This window comes from Ceratotherium simum, chromosome 18, assembly GCF_057802395.1.
Source record: "Ceratotherium simum simum isolate JZ-2026a chromosome 18, ASM5780239v1, whole genome shotgun sequence".
In the NCBI taxonomy this organism is placed as follows: Eukaryota; Metazoa; Chordata; class Mammalia; order Perissodactyla; family Rhinocerotidae; genus Ceratotherium; species Ceratotherium simum.
Genome location: NC_141917.1, coordinates 51,815,537 through 51,837,941, shown reverse-complemented (window position 1 = coordinate 51,837,941; position 22,405 = coordinate 51,815,537). Strand labels below are relative to the sequence as shown.

At 34.4% G+C, this 22,405-nt stretch overlaps 1 protein-coding gene across 4 annotated transcripts in view; it reads right to left on the bottom strand.

Moving 5' to 3' along the window:
* Positions 1-2,163: 2,163 nt before the first annotated feature.
* The window catches only part of SREK1 (splicing regulatory glutamic acid and lysine rich protein 1), a 37,679-nt gene continuing 17,437 nt past the window's right edge, over positions 2,164-22,405 (bottom strand). For 3 of the 4 annotated variants that reach the window (XM_004422885.3, XM_087443352.1, XM_087443353.1), the window contains 7 exons: positions 20,855-20,985; positions 19,863-19,977; positions 14,809-14,928; positions 14,047-14,433; positions 10,250-10,345; positions 5,478-5,622; positions 2,164-4,357 (listed from right to left, as the gene is read on the bottom strand). In XM_004422885.3, the coding sequence (XP_004422942.1) occupies positions 4,208-4,357; positions 5,478-5,622; positions 10,250-10,345; positions 14,047-14,433; positions 14,809-14,928; positions 19,863-19,977; positions 20,855-20,985 (1,144 nt within the window). In that variant the 3' untranslated portion in view covers positions 2,164-4,207. The remainder of the gene's footprint in view (positions 4,358-5,477; positions 5,623-10,249; positions 10,346-14,046; positions 14,434-14,808; positions 14,929-19,862; positions 19,978-20,854; positions 20,986-22,405) is intronic. The other variant, XM_087443351.1, reaches the window with a different exon arrangement.

Sequence of the window (22,405 nt, the reverse complement as noted above, 5' to 3'; positions counted from 1 at the left end):
CCCAAATGCAATCTTCTGTGGAAATCAGAGAATTCTGTAGATTGTTTCCCAACAGTTTGTTGCCTGCCAGTAACTGGTAAAACTCAATCTCTTCAACTCTAATTCTTTCAGTATGCTTGTCATGAATCTGAACTTACATACATAGTTAAGAAATTATCTATCTAGCAAATAAAAGTCAATCAAGAATGGAAGGAACTATTACTCCATTCCAATCCTGGGAAAATAAAATCTTAGTGGTAAAATATGTCAAGTTTCCCAAAAGTTCACAATTTTCAAAATTAAAATGTTAGCTAGACATAAAGTAAATTTACAAATCAGGCAACAGACCAAAAACTTGCTTTTAAAAACAATATATTAAGAAATGTTATATTAGATATAAACTAATAATTGCAACAAATTAATTGCTATAAACTATAAAAGTACCTTAAAGTTGAATAGAAAAATATCTAGTTATTAGTTATTAAATCCAACCTAATTGAATATGGGCCCAAAATCATTAATAGCTTTTATGTTTAAAATAATGTATCAACCTTCAGGCAGAATCACCAATAAAAGTATATTTAAGAAAAACAATTTCACCCACAAACCCAAGATTAAGTAGGGAAGTCAATTTTATTTTAAAAGATTATTTTATTACATTATACTTGACTCCTGCTTCCAGAAATATAACTTATCCTTTTAAGAGCACTAACTTTTGAAATTTGAAAATAAACAAATTTTAAATGAATATATTAGTAAATAAACATGAGAAAATATTAAGTATATAGGTAGTGAAAATTAAAAAAATGTTAAACACATAAGAAACATAATTAGTTTGTGGAAATGGCTCTACTTCATAACCCCCCCCCATTAAAATCAGATACTATTTTTTAGTGAAAATATAAGAAATGACTCACTGGAAAGTAGTCATTCAATGTATCCCTCCCAAAGGATTTATTTTAATTGCTAATTCAACGACTAAAGAAAAATTCAAATCAAATCATATTATTTCTACTAAATTTTTTAAAACTTTTAAAAGCCTATTACTATATATTATAATCCTTAAATTCGAATAATATATTCAGTTGAGAGGTTTGGATCAAGGTTCTTTTTTTTTTTAAGTTTTAAGATAAAGATGGCAACATATATACATGAATGAATGAGGGTCCTAAAAATGACTAATATCACACAAAAAAACTTCCTTTCTCGACAAAAAAAAATTGATTCTAAATGCCAGTTTTTATTTTTAATTGAGCATGTCAAAATTTAAGCCTCTGACACTTTCTGAAGATCAACATAATATATATTAAACCTCTTGAGAAAAAGAATTCTAAACATAAAATCACAAGCTGACTAGTGTTTGCAATTATAAGTTAATTAGATTAAATGCAAAATAACTAAGCAGATAGTTGCAGAAGTTAACAAGTTGTTTTCTCACATGAAACTGGCTAGCTTATGAAGGACCGTCTTACACCACCAGGTCAGTGTGCAGTGCTGAAAAGCAAGAACAAGAGGACCAAGAGAATTTGTCTAGAATGATCAATAGCAACTACAATTTAAGGAACCGAGTGTACTCTCTGTACAAGCAAGCCAAAGAAAGATAATTACAGAAGGTTATCAAGTGTAAAATGGCTGTCTTCTTGGCCTTACCTCAATTTTTCCTGACATCATCTATGCAGGATAAAAGGAACAGTCAAAGAAAAAACAAAATACCTTGAAAGAAAATAACAGACAAATGGAAACATACCAGCTCAGTGAACAAAGAGAAAATGTCTCTCTCTCTCACACACACAGCTCCCCCAATATCTCTAGACCCTAGAAAAATTTGCCTTCATAAGCCCATTTAGGAAAATTATTTCACTTTCTCCAGAGCTCTTATATTCCTACTCATGCCCAACTTTTTTACAAGTCAGTGTCTTTTAACATTAGTATGATTATTTCAAAGGTGAATAAATATCATCAGCAAGAAAAATAATCAGCAGCAGGAACCAAATTAAATTTGTTAATTACCAACATAAAAAACATTTACTAGAGGCCAGAGTAGAAGAAAACACTCAAAGTTTAAATGATTGTTTTATAGACACCACACAAACATGCACTCTCCATGTCAAAACAATTTCTATGCCAACTAAAACAAGAACAGGATAAAACTAAGATGCTGTTTTGAAATGCATAAACAAATACTTTCCTCTAAAATACTTAGCTTTATTAGAGAAATGGTACTAAAAATAACAAAGATTCAAACAACATTTGCTCTATTCTACTTACATATCATAAATAAGACAGCTGTTGATGTGAGACACACACTCCTTCACAATCTTCCCATATGCACCCAGGCATTCTTGTATCAGAATAAGCTGTTTACCAGCCAACCGTATGTGGTTGAATGATTAAAATGACCATCTATACTTTACATAGTAAAGCATTTTCAAAAATTTTAATGTACACAGTGACAAAAAGGAAAAAAAAAACAGTAATTCTGAAAACATGAAGAGTAATTAAGCAGCTTCATAATCAAACCAGGCTTCATTACTTGCAATAAGGGCAACTCTTTCCATTCTCCACCAAATACTTAAGTTTCAACAGTATTAACATTAAAAGAAAACTCAAATGAAACCAAGTAACTGATGTGCTACTCAGCTTTTCAAATCTATAAGTAACTCTTCCCATGAGGTAAGGCAACTGAGTAATTTGATTGTATTAGATTGCATTAAAATAATTATACTTGATTTTTTTAATAACATGCTAATTAAAAGGTATAATTTTTTTGGAAATATAATAACAATGAAAGAGTTCTGAAACTATGAGTTACGGTTTTGGGCAAAAATATTAGCAATGTTGTCATTTTACTACTTATATACTTTCTGCAAAAAGTGAGCCTAAGAATGACGGATGACCTATATTTTAAACTCAAGTAAACATATCCTTAAACATAAAACAAATAACCTCATATATTCTCCTTTAAGTATAATTTCTGCACATCATTTATGAGAAGATGATTGAGAGGTAATAAGGCCATCCAATGTAGACAACTAAAGAGTTTGCTTTAAGTAAAATAAGAACATGCTTCATTTTCAATTATCACAGTATAAAACTGATGGTCCCAAAACTGCATTGTTGTTTTAAGCTCTAAAATCATTCCTGAAAATAGGACTTCCCTCTCATATTAGGTGAACTAAGTAAGAAGCTCTTCTGACACACCACTTGCACACTTCTCTATGGGAGTGAATGGAATAACCATCTAAATTCCATAAGAATTGAGAAGGACTAGCACATATAAAATTCTAGAAAACAGTACACCACATTGTAGAAGGCACTAAAGCTTCAGCTTGTGCTCCCATAGCCCATTTTGAAAACCCAGTTTTCTTTTTATAATGTCACCTTTGCCACCTACAGCTGACAACACACACTGCAATATTATTCATAATAAGCTTGGAAATGTCAAGAAAGTTCAAAAAGAAATGCTTACTTTGTGGGGAGACCCAATGATTCTAAACACTGAATACTAATACATTATTATTAGTATTCAACACAGTTGCTCTTCCTTGTAAAAGAGAACAGTAGCATGCATTGTCAGTCTTTTTTAATCCACTTAGTTAAGCAATTTTAATCTGTAAAACTATTTTAAAGAAAAACTTCTGTCCTAAACAGTGAGCAAAAGAAAACACAATAGTGAGAATTTAACACAATCACTGTAAATCCTGTGAAGTAAATGTTAAAACTTCTTACATACTCTGCACTTACAAGGGTGTGTATATATTTGCACCAATTTCAAGCACATCATCCATCAATCTGTATATAATGAAATTTGGGGGAAAAAAAAAGTAAAACAATACAAAATTCAGTAACTAGCATTTTTTTTTAAAGAGCCTCCAATGCTTATCTTCAGTCTTTAGGGACAGTACAAATTTGAATCTTCCATGTCCCATTTCTTTGTAACGGTTCTTGGCAAACACTAACAAACCACATGACAAGTGTGTCAGCCACCATGGAAATGCACAGATTTTAGAAGATGAGGAGTTTCGGTAACATCTGTTATTTTCATGATGTCCATGCTTTATTTTCTTACTCTGCAACAAGATGGCCACAAAGTCACCTAACAACTAGAAAAGTTGTTAGCTCGTATCTTTATGCTCAACTGGATTTCTTCACTGTTTAACGTCTTGTTGAGAGAATTAAAAGCTTTGGATTTTATTCCAGCGCATGTTTAGAGGTGTGTTTATCAGTCCTATACTGCTTCTGTTTTGGTAGAGAGGTTTTCTTCATTTGGCTGACAATTTCCATTTTGCTGTACTTTGTTTTCCTCAGTCCTTGCTGCATCTCTGTCATCTACTTCTTTGCCCGCACTTGAATCTGGTTCTTTATTGTGCTCTTTCTCCTACAATGAATATGGTATACGTTTAATATTTTTTTCAAGAGTTGCCTGCTATTACATCTGGTTATGGCTTAAATATGTAACTTTATCTTTTGTGAATTAATAGTTTTTCTCCCATTACCTTTTCATATAAATAGGATATGCAAACACATATCAATATGTCCTTTGTACTTCTCATAAAAGATGGACAATCCATGGAAATTAAATGAGAATAGGTGAACAGAAATTCTAAGGAAGTGTTCAATGAATGTTGCTGACTTGAAAAAGTGGGACAGCTTTTATTCTTTCAGAATATTGTCTGAAAGAATAAAATAGTTCCCAAAGATGCCAGGATAGATTTGTAATCTGGGCAGGAAGGGAAGGATTTGTCATCTTGTAGGAAAGGAAGTCACTATTCCTCCTAGCAAGAACTGTTCAAGAACAGTCCAAATTCGGCCCTCAGCTTAAGAGAGAATAAAATAAGGACACGTGGGACCAATGTCTGGCACATGGTTAAGTGTTCAAGAGATGTTATCAAAGTTATTGGCAATGATGACAAATCTCTATCAGTATGACAGGAAATAAAACTGTAAGATAAAAGCTCCAGAACTCATAATTGATTTCTGAATACAAATATACTTATCAGTATTAATAAGGGAATTAACATAATTCACAAGTACTTAAAATATTTAGCCAAAAAAAACCTTTCCTTGGTGGAATTTGGTTTTCCATTAATTATTCTAATTCCACAAACCTAGTTTCAGTATATATCACAAAACCAATGATGACAGGACATTTGTCAAATTTGCTGAAACAAATATAGTGAAAAAAATGGCATTAAAGTAGAAATCTTAGTATAAAATCAAATACATGTTACCTGTAGTCTAAAAATTTTCTCATTGTGTGCCATTCTATGATTCTCTAAAATAAGGAATGCAATTGTTTAAATTTTAATTAGCTCTTATCTCATCCCTTCAAAAATTTACTTTAAAAATATTATCAATTTAATAAAAATTAAAGAATACCAAAAACATACAAGACACTGTTGCCCTAAAGCAGCTTTTAGTCTAAAACTACTTCAATGCAATAAAGAAAAATCTCAATTAATTATTCAAAGCCTAAACACTGAACGACTGTTGCTTACTTTAAGTGAAGTATTGTTCTTCTCCAACTTTTCCTTCCCATCTCTGTCATTAGAACTCTTTCTTGTAGCGGTTGAACGTTCTCTCTCTCTTCTTTCACTGATGTGGTCCCTTTCTTTTTCTCTCTTTTTATCCTTCTTATTTCTGCTATAAGAATATTGATAATATATCAGTTAACTTCTAAGAAATTACAGACCTACTATATTGTTGACAAAAAATTCTTATCTAATGCTAATGCACTGTAAATAAGTTAATCAGTAACCTGATTTGACCAAGTTACATAAATGGGTCCCAGACCCCTCCTATTCCACCCATACCACAATTAATTTTTCAAAGATACACAAGTCATTTTTACAGAGGCCACCATGTGTTCACATAAAACACAATTTGGTACTATCAATTAGTTTTGAAACATTCAAGCTTTATTTATCTACCATAACTAGAATAAAATAAAACCAAATATAGCATTTTTTTACCCACCTTTTTCAAAGCAAAAAATGAGTAAGCAAAAAGGAAGGAAAAGGATAAACAATCAGATGTGGCTCCCAGGTAGGGCTGAATGACTACTGACAAAAATGGAACATCAAATAACCTATTGTGCCGTGTGTCTTCCTCATTCACTACTACAAAGAAGTCCCACCAATTCAAGAGCAAAAGTTAAGCAGAAGACAGAATGACCAAGTCCCATTTATAAAAACAACAAACCTTTTAAATGAGAGGGAAAAAACGATGAATTTCACATAAGAAGCATAACACAGCTTTTACTCAAAATAGCCATAATACAGAATTCTAAACTTTTTTCTCTTAATTATGAATAGTCTAAAAATAAACACAAAAACCAGTGAAACAAAGACACTTAGGAAACAGACCCAAGTACATACGAAAATTTAATATAACAAAGGCGGCATCTCAAATCACTGGGGAAAATATGGTCTCTTACAAATAAAAGGTTTGGAGACAATGGGACTATTATTTGGTTAAGTGATAAAATTGGATCCATATCTCATTCCACATATATAAATAAATCCAATGGATTAGAGACAAATTTTTTAAATGAAACCATACAAACAGAGGAAAACATAGGTGAATTTCTTTATAACTTGGATGAAAGGAAAGATTTTTTAACCGTAACTAAAATTCAAGGTACAATAAAACAAAAGATTGATAAATATGCCTACATAAATTTTTGCAAGGCAAAAAACACCATTAGCACATTATAGTCAAACGAAAAATGACAAACCGAGAAAAATATATTTTGAACATATTTGTGTGTATACATGTATCTTTTTTTTGTCTTTTTTTTTTTTTGCTGAGGAAGATTGGCCCAGAGCTAACATCTGGGCCAACCTTCTGTTTCGTATGTGGGCTGCTGCCACAGCATGGCTGACAAGTGGCATAGGTCTGCACCCGGGATCTGAACCTGTGAGCCCGAGCCGCCAAAGCAGAGCACGCCAAACTTAACCACTACACCACGGGGCTGGCCCCTGTGTACGTGTATCTTCACACGTAACTCTTAAGGGAACAACCACATCAAACAGAATAAAATTCTTATGAATAAATTTAATGAAAGAGGCAAAAAATTTGCTGAAAGAAATAAACACAAATAAATAGAAAGACATCCCATGTTCATGGATTGGAAGACTTAAATATTGTTAAGATGACAAGAGTACCCAAAGCAAACTACAGATTCAAAGCAATCCCTATCAAAATCCACTGGTACTGTTTTCAGACATAAAAACAACCCACCCTAAAATTCATATGGAATCTTAAGGAACATCAAATAACCAAAACAATCTTAAAAAGAACAAAGTTGGAAGATACCCCAATTCCTGATTTCAAAACTTACTACAAAGCTACAGTAATAAAAACAGTGTGGTACTGGCATAAGGACAGACATATATACCAATGGAATAGAATAGAAAGCCCAGAGATAAACTCTCACAAATATGGTTCAAATGACTTTTCACAAAGGTGCCAAGATCCAATGAATGAGGAAAGAATAACCTTTTCAACAAATGGTGCTGAGAAAACTGGATATCCCCACATGTAAAAGAATGAAGATGGACCCTTGTCTTACACCACATATAACAATTAACTCAAAATGAATTGAAGACCTAAACATATAAAACTCTTAGAAGAAAACAAAGGGGAAAGTCTTCATGACATTGGATTTGGCCATGATTTCTCAGCTATGACACCAAAAGCACAGGCAACAAAAGAAAGAAAGAAATTTAGCTTCAACAAAATTAAAAACTTTTGTGCATCAAAGGATAGTATCAAGAAAGTGAAAAGACAACCCACAGAATGGGAGAAAATATTTGCAAATCATGTATCAGGTAAGGGATTAATATCTAGAATATAAAGAACTCCTACAACTTAACACCAGAAAAACAAATAACCCAATCCAAAATGGGCAGAAGACTTACAGAGACATTTCTCCAAAGAAGACACACAAATGGTCAATAAGCACATGAAAAGATGCTCAACATCCTTAATCATTAGAGAAATGCAAATCAAAACCACAATGAGACATCACTACACACTCACTAGAATGGCTACATCAGAGACAGGCAATGACAAGTGTAAGTGAACATGTGGAGAAATTAGAACTCTCATACATTGCTGATGAGAATGTAAAATGGCACAGCCACTTCGAAAAACAGTTTGGAAGTTCCTCAAAAAGATAAAGAGAAAGTTAACTAATTGACTCAGCAATTACACTCCCAAGTATATACCCAAGGGAAATGAAAACACATGTCAACACAAAAACTTACACAAGAATATTTGTAGCAGCATTATTCATAATAGCCAAAAAATGGAAACAATACAAAATGTCCACCAACTAATGAATAAATAAATAAAATGTGGTTTTATCCATACAATAGTATTGACCCATAAAAAGGAATGAAGTACCAGATTCATGCTACAACATGAATGAACCTTGAAAACACTATATTTAGTCAAAGAAGCCAGATAACAAAAGATCACACATATTATGAGTCCATATATGAAATGTCCAGACCAGGCAAATCCAGAGAGATAGCAAATAGATTAGTGGCTGGCAGGAGCTATGGGGAGTAAATGCTAATGAGTACAGACTTTCTTTTAAAGTGACAAAAAATGTTCCAAAATTAAGTAGCAGTGATGGTTGCACAACACTGTGAATATACTAAAAACCACTAAATTGCACATTTAAAAGGGTGAATTTTATACACAAATCATCAATAGGTTTCACTTCTAGAACACAGACAACTGACTCTTACGTTCAAATGGAAAAATAAACAAGAATGGTCAGAAAAGCCCAAAAAAAGAGGAATGGAGGGGTGCAGGGGAGAATAGTCCTTACTAGATATTAAAAAATACTACACAATCTGAATAATTAAAAGCATGGGGCACTGGTACATGAATCATCAGTCAAACCAATCTAACAGCACAGAAGGCCCATAAATAGGCCCAAACAAAAAAAAATATGACAAAGGCAACATATCAAATTAGAGTTAAAAAACACTGGATTTTTAATAAATGGTACTGAAACAACAGAGAAGCATTTGAAAAAATAAAATCAGAACCATATGCCATATTGTACATAAGGATAAACTCCTAATGGATCAAAGACTAAAATGCAAAAAATAAAACCATTAAAAGTACAAGAAGAAACAATGGGGGAATTCTATTATAACCTTGGAATAAGAAAGACCTTTCTAACCTTATGACTCAAAATCTGGAAGTCATAAAAGAAAATAATCAAGAAATTATATAAAAATCAAAAACCTTTGTAAAATCACGTCTCATAAACAATTTCCATAAAGAAACAACAAACTAAGAATGATACTTGAAACCAAATCACTAAATAATCTCCCTAACACAAAAAGAACTCCTGGAAACAAATTAAAAAAAAAAAAAGAAAACAGATCCCACAGAAAAATAGGCAAAGTATACAGAAAATCCACAGAAAAGGAAATACAAATGACCTTCAAATATATGAAGAGATGGTCACCTTCACTCTTAAGAGAAATGCAACTAAAAATTACTATGTACTGGTACCATTTCTCATCTATCAGATGGACAAAAATCCACAACTTTGATAACATAGTCTGTTGTGGCTGTGGGGAAACAGGCACTCTCGTACACAGCTGGTTGAAGTACAAGCTGCTGCCAATCCTTATGGAGGGCAATATGGAAATATCTCTCAAAATTATTAATACACTTACCCTCTGACCCAACAATACTATTTCTGGAAAATTTTCCTACATACTTGCACACTACAAAATGACATAAGTCCAAAGCTATTCATTACAGCATTGTATAACAGGAAAATTAAGAAAACCTATTCTACTGCAGGCTGGTTAAATAAATCAAGGCACTGCCATACAATGCAAGTCCACACAGTTGTAAAAAGGAATGAAGCAGCACTTTGACGAATACGGAAAGATCTCTTGGTAGTTAAGTGACAAAAGCAAATACACAGTATATATTTTGTGCTACCTTTTGCATAAAAAAATGAAAAAAAAAATTATGTATTTGCATCTTGTATCTATATACAAAATCTGAAGGACATACTAAAAAACTAAAAGTCATTACTTAAGGGGACAGAGTGGATGGGCACATGGGTGGAAGTTAAAACCTAGCGACGTATAACTTTTTATGCTGTTTTGACTTCTGAACCATGCAAATGTATTACATATTACTCATTCAAAATATAAAGTTTAAAAAACTGAAGAGAGAATATTTTTTCCCCTGCTTCCTCAAGTTTAATCACACGCTTTCAACCTACCTCCTAGGGGATGGAGACCTAGAAGATTTCCTTTTTATGGTTTTTGATGTTCTTGGAGATCTGGAAGAACTCCTGCTCCTTCTCCTACGCCTTTCCCTGCAAGTCAAAGATACGTCATCTAAACAAAGAGCAATTCAAATATACAAAAGCAAAAGGGTCCTTAATGCTCTCAAGTGAAGAGTACTCTTTAGAGGCCAGTTTAAACGCATGTCTTTTATGAGTATGTTCTGTTATCTAATTTCAGTGCAGGTCAAATTATGAACCATAAATTTTACAGACTGATGAAAACATCTTCTAAGATTTCATATTAGAAAGGGTAGAGGAACTCCTTTTCATCAGATTTATTTAAACAATAATTTGAGTAGAAAAAATATTAACAGATGTTTCAGATTCTCTCAAGTTAAATATGTTCTTCCTCAGCATCTAAAACATATTTTGCTTATCAGAGCCTTTGTCATGCATCTGGTTGCTTACTGCCCCACCGTGGATTATTTTCTAACAAGATAACAGGCCCTTTTCAAGAACTGAAAGATAAGTTTGCTTGCAAAATGTGAACTTCCTAGAGTCAAGTATTTAGAATGTCTCTAAAAAAAGTACTTCCATTAATTCATTTTACAGAAAAATTCCTTTACCCTCCAACCTCCTACCATTCCATTATTGTTGTTCTATTCATTTAAAATTGAGCACACAAGTTGCTTAGATATAAGCAGAATAGTTAAAACCTAAGATTTAAATATGACAGAGTAAAAAATAATTACTAAACAGATTAACAATGTTTATTATTATTAAAAATTATTTTGCTTAACATATTAGCAAATGATGCATAATCTAAATTACTTCATTTGTAAGGGTGGTCAACTTGGAAACAACGAATTTCAAGATGTCCATAATTCAGGAGATGAGGTATGAGAATACATTTATCAAATGATTAATGTATCCAATGATCTGTCTCACAAGGAGCTCTGATAACTAGTGGCCACGTAGCTTAAAAAACCGAATCCTCTAGAATTCAAGTTCTCCTTACCATCTCAGTAAGTTGACTCTAGGTTAGTGAAACATTCTGTTTTTCATTTATAAAATAAAAAACTAGATAATGCTCAGATATGGTATATATGGTAGATGTTAAGACCAAAAAAGCTCAAGAACATTGAGAACACAAATCAATTCCAAGCCTACCTAAGGCTCTCTCCTCCATTATCTATTTCCAAGACACCCCAAAATTATACTTCTGGACTAATGTGGAAATTAGATAATGATATTCCATTCAATCAATGCCATTCTGTAACAGCTCAGCCCAAGAACTGCAAGTACTTTTTTCATAGCATGGGGAGAACGTCAGTGTATCCCAGACTTTAAGTCTGCAGAAAATCTCTCCACCTGGATCAGTGTAACTCTCTACTTTTTGTTCAGAAAGCACTACGTACAGATGGACATCTAATAACTACCAGCTGACGATAATGAGAGCCAAGGCTGGATAAACAGCCATCTACACCGTTAATTAGCTGAGAAAGAAGACGACAGCTGTAGTATAAAAGAACCGGAGTTGGTTAGACTTAGATTTAAATTTCAGTTCCACACTTTATCAGCTGCACGACTGGGTCATATGACTTAATCTGAGTCTCAGTTTTTCCAAATGGAAAATGGAGATAATGACTCAAGCCTTGGAGCCTCAGGACAATACCTATAAAGTATCAAGCATAGTGCCTGGCACACAGTAGGCGCTCAATAAATATTTTCTCTTTCCCTTTCTTGGTCTCATCTTTACTGATAGTAACTTTTAAGTATTAAAAGTTTTTTAAATATCAACATTTTCTTTAAAAATGTAGATTAGGAAACAATGCTGGAAATAAAAATATTAAGTAGACTATTTTTCTCAGCAGTTAAAACATTTCCCATTTACTAAACAAATCAGAGCACTTGAAAAGCAGAAAAATGCTAAAAGATGAGAAGCTGTAATTCTTCACACCAAGCTTTTCTGAAAGCATGAAACATTCCAAACTGCTGAACCTTTAGAGACTAATGTTAGTCAGCATTCATTCTCTAGGCCCCAGAGGTTATTTAAGAATATATTTAGGACTGAATGTGAACACCTGAACTTTCTTAACTATCAAGCGACTTAAAATGGCCCATTAAAAAATTAAACATTCCAGGCCGGCCCTGTGGCTTAACGGTTAAGTGCGCGCACTCCGCTGCTGGTGGCCCGGGTTCAGATCCCGGGCGCGCACCGACACACCACTTCTCCGGCCATGCTGAGGCCGTGTCCCACATACAGCAACTAGAAGGATGTGCAGCTATGACACAACTATCTACTGGGGCTTTGGAGGGAAAAATAAATAAATAAATAAAATTAAAAAAAAAAAATTTAAACATTCCTAAGTCATCAGAAAAAATAAATTCGACTGAATTTAAAAGGAATCAAACATCATTTGGTGTTGTGAAGGGCAATGTCTAAATGATCACACAAACTCAAAGGAATGTTATGAGACAACCAATGAAATCACTGTGCAGTAAAGTGCAGTCACAAGGCTCAGCTGAAACCCAGTGCAAATGAGGTTAAATTCTTCAGTTTTTGGTTCAAAGTGCTGAAATACAGCAGTGATTTGTTTATTTTAAGCCCCATTTAACCTATGCTGTTGCCTTCAACTTTACGCTTCTCAGGCAGTTTTTGAAAACAGGTACCAAGTACCAGTTAGAGAATTCTCAATTAAACCTAATCTCTAAAAAGAAGAGAAAGAGCCATGACACTTTTGAAACTAAAGGGCAGAGCCGATGGAAAATTTCCTCTAAGCTTCAGTTTGCTAATGATTTAACACCGTGGTAATAATCAGTCTTCTCATAGGCTTACTGTGAGGACTAAATAAGGTTCATGAAAAACTCTGCAGAGACATAAAATCCAACATATAGTAAAGCACTCAGTAAATGCTTGCAATATCTTGTATTACGTAACCAAAGACTAGTATTAAGAATAAGTTATTAAAACATAAAGTTAAAAAAACAGGAAATATACATCCCTTTGTCTCAGAAATTATTTTCTATAAAAAATCATGTTTAAATATCTTTAAAATTTGCTAAAATACATGTAATTTTTTAAGATATAGTTTAACACAAACTAGAAACTTCCATTTAGTTATAGTCACAGTATCATCTGGAGTAATGGATGTAGGTTTAGATAATCTTGAATCAAGAAGGTCCTCCTTTTGCAGCTGTTACTATGGCAACCTGCTGCCACCTGGTGGCAGTGTACCTATTAATAAATTGAGGGAACAGTCCTAAGAAAAAAGCAAAACCTTAAAATTGACAAAACCAAAATTTAAACATCATGCACCCAACAAAATACAGCAGTAAATATTAACTTAGATGACAAAAAGGGTTAACATGCAAGTTTGGAAATCATTTTGCATATTAAAATTTACCACAGTATTCCAAAAAAATATAGAAGCCTAAGAGATCAATTCTTCTATACGAAAAAAAAAAAAAAACTTGCCCCTGCTACCCCACCCTCCAAAAATAGCAGCAATAGTACAAGCAGTCACCAGGTTAAAATAGTGGATTACAAAGATAGTTAAAACTTTCCAAATAATTTTGCCCAATATCATCTCTTCCTCCTCACAGGTTCAAAACTGTGGCAATCCCTCTGCTAGAGAAATGTTTACTCTGCAATTAGAGGGAAATGTTCTGATGTTATTGTATTGATTCCACTCGCATAGAATAATCTTTTCCCCCCTCAGCTAAAATTTAGGTTTTCATTTGTCACCAGTAAACAAACCCCTTGGTAAAAATCATAAGCATTATCAAACCTGCTGGAACTACGAGATCTTCTTGACGCATTGTAACTTCTGGGTGGTGTTCTAGACTTTTTATCCTTCTTCCTTTTCTCATCTGTCTCTTTGGATCTGTCCTTTTCTCGTTCCTTTTCTTTGTCCTGCTCCTTTTCCTTCTCTTTGTCTCGCTCCTTTTCATGCTCTTTGTCCCGCTCTCTCTCTCTGTCCTTCTCCTTGTCTTTATCCCGGTCCTTGTCCTTTTCCCGATCCTTATCTCGCTCTTTATCTTTGTTTTTACCCCGTTCCTTTTCTTTTTCACGTTCCTTTTCCCTGTCTCTCTCTTTATCCCTTTCCTTTTCTCTATCTTTTTCTTTCACTCTTTCCTTTTCCTTGATCTTTTCTCGGGTGTCTTTTCTCTTGTCCCTTTAAAAACAAAAATAAATAGGTAAATTCACAACTAAAATAATTCTACTCCCCAAAAAGGACCTCCCTCTCTTTCCTCAACAATTACCAACACAAAACAATTTATAATAGCTATAAGGCATTACATACAAATTTCTACATAACTCGGTGTACATAAAGCTGCAAAATGAAACAATTACCAGGCTGAATTAAGTAGTTTGGAAACATCACGAGTCATAGTGACCGTCATCAGATTCAAATCAATGGCCATCAATATTAATCATTACTAAAACAATCTGAAAAAAGTTTAATTTCTCTCATTAAAAACCTAAACCACAACAGATTTCTAAGAAATGAAGCCATGAAAAAATTACCCTTAATTTCCCAAAAGCTCACCGTGAACGCGAACGACTCCTTGACTTCCGTCTCTCCCTTGATTTAGAGCGTTTTTTATGTGGGCTCTTAGATCTACGTCTATCTTTTTGTCTCGAACGTGATCTATTATGGGATCTACTCCTAAAGGAAGTCAAATTTGTTAGAATGTCAAAACTTACACTTAGAATTTCAAATTTTTAAAAATGTAATATGTTGTTCACATAAGAATTTTAAAACCTATCCCGACAAGGGGCCGGCCCGGTGCCGCGAGCGGTTAAGTGCGCACACTCCACTGCGACGGCCCGGGGTTCACCGGTTCGGATCCCAGGCGCGCACCAACGCACCGTTTGTCAAGCCATGTTGTGGCGGCGTCCCATATAAACTGGAGGAAGATGGGCACAGATGTCAGCCCAGGGCCATGCTTCCTCAGCAAAAAAAAGAGGAGGATTGGCAGATGTTAGCTCAGGGCCGATCTTCCCCACAAAAAAAAAAAATACTTCTTTGGGGCCGGCCCCGTGGCACAAGTGGTTAAGCACACGTGCTCTGCTGCGGCAGCCTGGGGTTCACTGGTTTGGATCCCGGGCGCGCACCGACGCACTGCTTGGCAAGCCACGCTGTGGTGGCGTCCCATATAAAGTGGAGGAAGATGGGCACGGATGTTAGCACAGGGCCAGTCTTCCCCAGCAACAAAAAAAAAAAAAAAAAAAAAAAAGAGGAGGATTGGCAGATGTTAGCACAGGGCTGGCTGATCTTCCTCACCAAAAAAAAAAAACCTATCCCTACAGTATTTATCAATATTTATGTAAGGCTTCAGTTAGATAATCTAAAACAAATTTATTGTAAACTTTACCAGATAGTTCTTGTCCAAAACACAAAGATAGAAACAGAGAAAGAATGTAAGTAATTTCCTATGTCAGACTTCAGTTGTATTTTCAGGTGTGGCTTTACTTTTGGCAATTATTACATGTGTCAAGTAGTACAGACAACTTCTCCCATGGTCCAAATTTTCATACTATAAATTGTCTTTAACTCTTGACTTGCATGTATATGACTACTTGTGGTTTTAACTTATCTTGACAGGGAGTAGTAGTTATATAGTTCAATAGTTTCTATAAATGGCTGTGTGCTGTTTATTATAACAAATATTAAGAATTCTATAAGCACAATGCTAGTGTGACAGAAAAATAAACATCATTACTCATGATTTAAAGCTATAAAGTTATAAAGTTATAATCAAATGCTGATTTGTAAGGCCTTTGTTTTACAACTATATAAACATAGCTATTAAAAGAAACCTTTATTACTGGAATTCTTACAGGAAAAATAACTGTTATCCCAATTCTAAAATTCTCTAAGCTCCTTTGCCCCACTGAAATAATTACTTATATAATGTGATTTTTTTCATAATGAGATATCCCAGGAACTATTTATATAACAAAATTGAATGCACACAACTTAAATAACAAAGTGATGAAACTCACCCGCTTTGGCTCTGCCATTCAGCTCTGCCACACACTAGCTGTGAGAGCTCAGGCTAGTCACTTAACCTCTCTAAGCCTGAGTTTCTTCATCTATAAAGTGGAGTAAGAATCATATCTATATCTCCTAGGGCTGTCATGAGGATTAAATCAGATGATGCATGGAAAATTGCCTAGCAGTCTCTGGCACAGAGCGAATGCTTAAAACTCTCAACTTTCATCATCATCACCACCATCACCAATTAACATAAATGAAAACTTTAAATCATATCTATCTTTATTCCAAGGAGGTCAAATGAACTTCCACAAGTATGCTTTATATAATTAAAACTCATCTTGACAGTGATGTTTAAATGAATTAAGTTAAAATAAATATAAAACAAATACATATAGTTACATGCTTGTGGTATGCTATGAAACCAGAAAAATCTTCAGATAATCCTCAATTAATAATGAAATCTTTTGTTTTTTAAACACACTTTTCAGTTGGTTAAAATTTGTTTTCCAACAGCTAATTTTCAACTGAACCACTCATCTATTATATGGCTTTAAAAATTACACATTTATCTTCATAGCACATTTTTAAGAGGATAATTCATAGTTTGCTGAAAATTTTATTACTAACAACCTAAGAGACAAGGGTCAAGTAGTAGGTATTAAGGCAAAACTGCAAAACTTAGAACATTTTTAATCCATTTACAGACATCCACATACAGTAATATTTTAAAGGGCCTTTGCTTCTATGTACTTAATAAAAAGTCTTAAGATTTCTGTTTTAATTAACCTTGCTAAAAATATAAATAATAATTGTTTTCCTCAAACAGGGCTTTCCAACCTTAATTAAGCAAAGAAACTCCGTTTAAAAAATTAAGCATAGCCCTAATAAATAAACGTTAACAATAAAAAATCACTGATCATTTGGCTTCCCACCTTACCCTGTGGGTCTTCAGAGTTTGAAAGTCACTGCCCAGAAGTAATTACTGTATTTTAATTTTGACATTAAATATTTTCATGTCTCAATCTCACCCACTAGTCGCCTACAAGTTTTCTGATTAGGAATGCTAAAATCTTCAAGTCAAGAGCAAATCTAGTCCAACCAAAGATAAAGATTTGAGTTATCATTAGTAGTTCTCACTTTAGTATATAATGTGCAAAGCTGCATTTATAAATTAAACCATAAATAAAAGGCAACTTACCATTATGTTGTATCAAAGTTCATTTGTAAGTCAGTTATTTCCCATTAAATATTACAAAATGTCTTAATAGTTCCTATGCTGGTCTGTAAAGGTTACTTAACTTTAAAATATAATAATTCTAGTACCACCCACCTTTTCTAACACTGTCCCTATGGGAAAAAAAATCATAAAAACTTGGACAAAGTGGAAACACATCTCTCCATTCCTAGCCAAGGTCACAATAACAAGAAACCCCTTCCTCCCTCCCACCATAAGAAGGGTACAGAATAGGGAAAAGGTGCAGGGAAGGCTCTAGAAGCATCTGAGAACGCTGAGAAGGTAGAAGAGGGTGGGACTTCAAGAGCAACGGCCCCTGCAACCCACACTCCTGCTAAGTCTACTGGGTCAGAGCCAGAGTGGAGGGCATCAGACCCCACTAGCAGCAGGGGAGAAGCCAAGAAATGCCTGTCACCCGCTCCCCTACTGGAGGGGTGAAGTAGGGGAGTTCCTTCCATGGCAGGATCCTTAAGTCAAATGGTTTTGGGTAAGGAATTTTTTTTTTCTTTTAAACAGAACTCATCCTCTTTTGTATTTCTTTATGAACTTACTAAAGGCTACATGTGTTTCTATAAACCATGTATAGAAATAGTGTATGCTTACAAAAAAGATATATATGTGTGTGCATATATATTCGTAAATACATATATACCTGTGTATATATATATGCCAAGAACAAGTAATTTCTAATGCTACATAGTTACATAGACCTACATGAAAGAACTGCCATGAAAAGAACAATAATTAACAAATTGCATTTTAGCCTAAATAATCCTTCCCCCACTAATAACCTTTGGAAGGGGAAAATATCCAAACATACTTAAAATAAGAACAAAAACCTTAAAATGAAGTTAAACTGTTTGCTCTAAAAGATAAAGCTTCACAGAGATTATCAAGGAAACAATGATATTAATCATCAAGTTTTGCTTTTTTCCAGCCTTAGACAACCACTAAGGTATTAGACTTGGAGCATGGCTCTTGTAATCAACACAAAATAAGATTCAGGTCACTGGTCTTTTTTTCCCCTTAGAAAAGAAGTTATTACTCTTTAGCTCAATTCTGTATTTCCTTGATCTCCTTTACCTTCACCACATCCTGTCAACTTACAGAATATCCGTAATCTAGTACCACTGCTTCTATATCACTTTCCTCCTCCAATTCTGGCTTCTGCTGCACTGCCTTATTCCTTGTACATGAAACAACTTCCTTCACTTGGATCTAAACTTGCCTGACTGTAAGGCCCCGGATGGAGACAGACAGTAAAACCATATTCCAAAAGAGATTTTGCAAACTAAGAATAAGAGAGACATAGACACCAGTAAATAGTTAGAAGTATAGTTTACTGGAGTCAAAAAAAGAATGCCATATTTTCCTATCTCATTGCTTCAATGTCCTTGATCATCACAGAAAAATAGACTAAACCGAGCTTGCTGATAAGGTTGAACTTACAGCACACTGGTTCCTTTTTCCCTCCTTCTCTAATACCTCCACACCATGCACACACACTTTTCTCTACCTCCTCTCTTTAGACATTAAGTATGAGTATGTGTGTACATATAATACGTAGCTAGGATCTACTATACACATTTTCACATTTCAGTAACAGCCCCCTCCACATCTTAAAGAAGACAATAAAACTTATCACTTTAGACATGATTCTCAGAGCATTTCCAATCAAGATGGTGTTGCAAATTTATATTTTGAGGTACCAAACACAGGAGATTTTAAAAAATAAATAAAATTAAAATGACAGCGCTATGCTCAAAAATAAGATAAAACAGAAACAAAGCTTAAACACAATACAATATTGTATTGTGGAGCTAAAGTTGCAAGTTACTCCTGTGTTTCAGGTCCCAAAATGGGTGGAGGAGGCTCTTATCACCGAAAGTACCAAGGACTTAAAGTGCCCCATTTGACTTATGGTCCTGGAGATAGGTAATTACCTGAAACCAAGATCTGGGGGTGGTACTCCCCACCCCTTGAGTGGACTGGGGGAAAACAAAAACAAAAAAGCGGCAACTTCAGCAATATTTTCAGTATCACCATACATATGCTCCCTTTTCCCAACAGGTAGGAAAGTTTCTACCAGTTCTGTATCAAGACTAGTTTACTCTTAGAAAGCATCTTAAGATAGAAAATCAACTTCTAAAACTGAAAATTAGTTGAAATAAAAATTATATATTAATTAGATAAAATTTCATTCTTAACTAAACCATTATAATTAAAGCAATATTTACTGGTAACCATACTTCCTGGTAAACTCCACTGAAATTTCTAAATTCTGCTATTTAGACAAAAACTCAGAAAATCTTAACTATTTTAAACACAAAACCGAAGAAATTTAAAATATGATAGAAATTCTCACCTGTGTTTTGACTGTGATCTTTTCCTTCTAGAATGGGATTTTGAGCTAGACCTGGATTTTGAACGAGTGTGGGAACGAGATCGACCGCCTTTTCTTTCATTGCTCTTTCCAGACTCTGGGAGGAAAAAACCACTTTGCAGTGTAAGCTCAGAACAATTAAAGATCCCAGTTAATAATCAGGCACAAGTGGAATGTACCACATATAGTGTAAGGGGCCTACTCTCTGTACATCCTCCTCCTGTGCAATTATCCTTCAGAAACATCCAAGAAAGTCATTGCATAAACTCGTTGAGTGCAGCCACCCTGCAGCAGTACATATAAACCAGATGATTATAAACAGCTGTTCGTAATATTTTGTTGCTGCCATAATGTACGATTATAACATGTCTGTAATTCCTAAAACAGTGATTTCAAATCCTTTCTTCATTTATTTTGCTAGAATTGAAGCTTAAATTCTGAGTGCTAATTTAGAAAATTTGCTCAAATGTAAACCACGTAGATACTTTTAGGTTAGATTTTTAAATTTTAGTTCGCAATGCAAAAGTTTGAATAGGTGTTCCTTTACCTTGCTAAAATAGTCTCTGAATTTTTCCTAAATCATGGGCTTTTTTTTTCTATTTTTAAAATTAAAGTTTTGAAGGAAACTGAATCTGCTCAATCATAACGTTTTATATATCTTTATTCGTTTTTAGCCTCACAGTAACATTTATACTTTGCTTTAAGCAAATCAGTTTTGTACACTAACTTTGCTATTAACATACAAAGAACTGACTAACTCAGGCTAATGGGCCTCAATTCAGTATCACAGGAAAAGACATTTACGCTAAGTAGTTCTTTGACCTTTGACACCAGTAAGTCACTTACTCTTCTTGAGTGTCAATCTTCTTGTTTGTAAAATGAAGGGACTGAACAAGATAACTTCTAAAGTTCCTTCCAGTTCTAAGATTCTACGATCTTAAACTATGACCTCTGTAAAAACACCATGGCCTTACCTGGTTCAATAGCTGCTGAGATAAAGGACTGAGCCTCTCGTACTCGCTTCATTACTTCTTCTAACTCCTTAGCTGCAGCCTGAGGTGTCATCTCAGGGGGTTTTACTATTGCATTGTTGGAGTGATTTATTCTAAATTAAAAATATTGGCATATCACAAAAACACACCATATTTTACAAAACATGAAAATTAAATGTTTATATGATACACGCATTTACAAATGTGAGGACATCTTGAAAGCACATTAAAATGATATAGCTAAATACAGAATAACCAACACTAACCTCAAAATCGTAATTAATCTCATTCCCACCTGCCACCATCTCTTGCTAACAAAGCCAAAAGCAAGGAAAAAAGAAGGAAAAACTGAACCCTGACTTCTTTAACAACTTGAATAGACCAGGATAAGCACTTTTCCACACAGCTTAGAAATACAATAAATTAAAATGTTGACACCAATACTAAAATGAATAATTTCTATTCTTAGATTATGAGATCTTGTTGATAACCTCTGCACCTGGGAGGATGAAGGGGAAGCTGTGTATTATCTGCACCATTTTAATCAACCCTGGACCACGGCTGAGTCAGACACAACTTCGAATGTGGGAGGCATCTAATAAAATTGTTCCCCTACTGGGTAAGAGCGGTTTCTCTGATGCACGTAAGTGAATCTGGTGTCTCACTTTACCCCTTCTATATTAAGACAGGCATTCACTAAGAACAGTTATTTACCCTTTAATAGCAGAATCCTCATCAAACTGTATAACTAAGGCAATTACCCATGAAATTCAGATAAAACTGTTGCCTCTTTAGCGGTTAAGTACGTGCACTCCACTACTGGCGGCCCGGGTGCGGATCCCCGGGCGCGCACCGCCGCACCGCTTGTCCGGGCATGCTGAGGCGGCGTCCCACATACAGCAACTAGAAGGATGTGCGACTACAACATACAACTATCTACTGCAGCTTTGGGGAGAAAAAGGGGAAAAAAGGAGGAAGATTGGCAATAGATGTTAGCTCAGGGCCGGTCTTCCTCAGCAAAAAGAGGACGAATGGCACGGATGTTAGCTCAGGGCTGATCTTCCCCACACACACACAAAAAAAAAACAACTGTTGCCTCAATAATCTGCACAAAGCAGAGTTTCTGGTCTCGAGTATTTCCAAGACTACATCAATTTTTTCATTTTGCAAACAAGGATATGAGCAAACCCTAAAACTCAAAATGTATGATTTAAAACACTTCTAGGTACTTAATATTATTTTCTTCTGGGATTTTGGATTTACCAAAATTCTTATTACTATATTACTGGAAGTTCAACCCGTATGTTAAATTGTCCATTAGTCTAGTCATAATGCAAAACCAACCTGACTTCTTAAAGCTTATGGAAAAAGACCTACAATCATATAAATAACATTAACATAAAATTAGACCTTATAAAATAGAAAATAAGGTGTCTTCAAATACAACTTTAGTTTAAAAGCTAAAATGGGAAGTGTCTCGTGTATTTCATTTATACTTAACACAAAGTCTTCCTTTCCACATATTGCCAATTA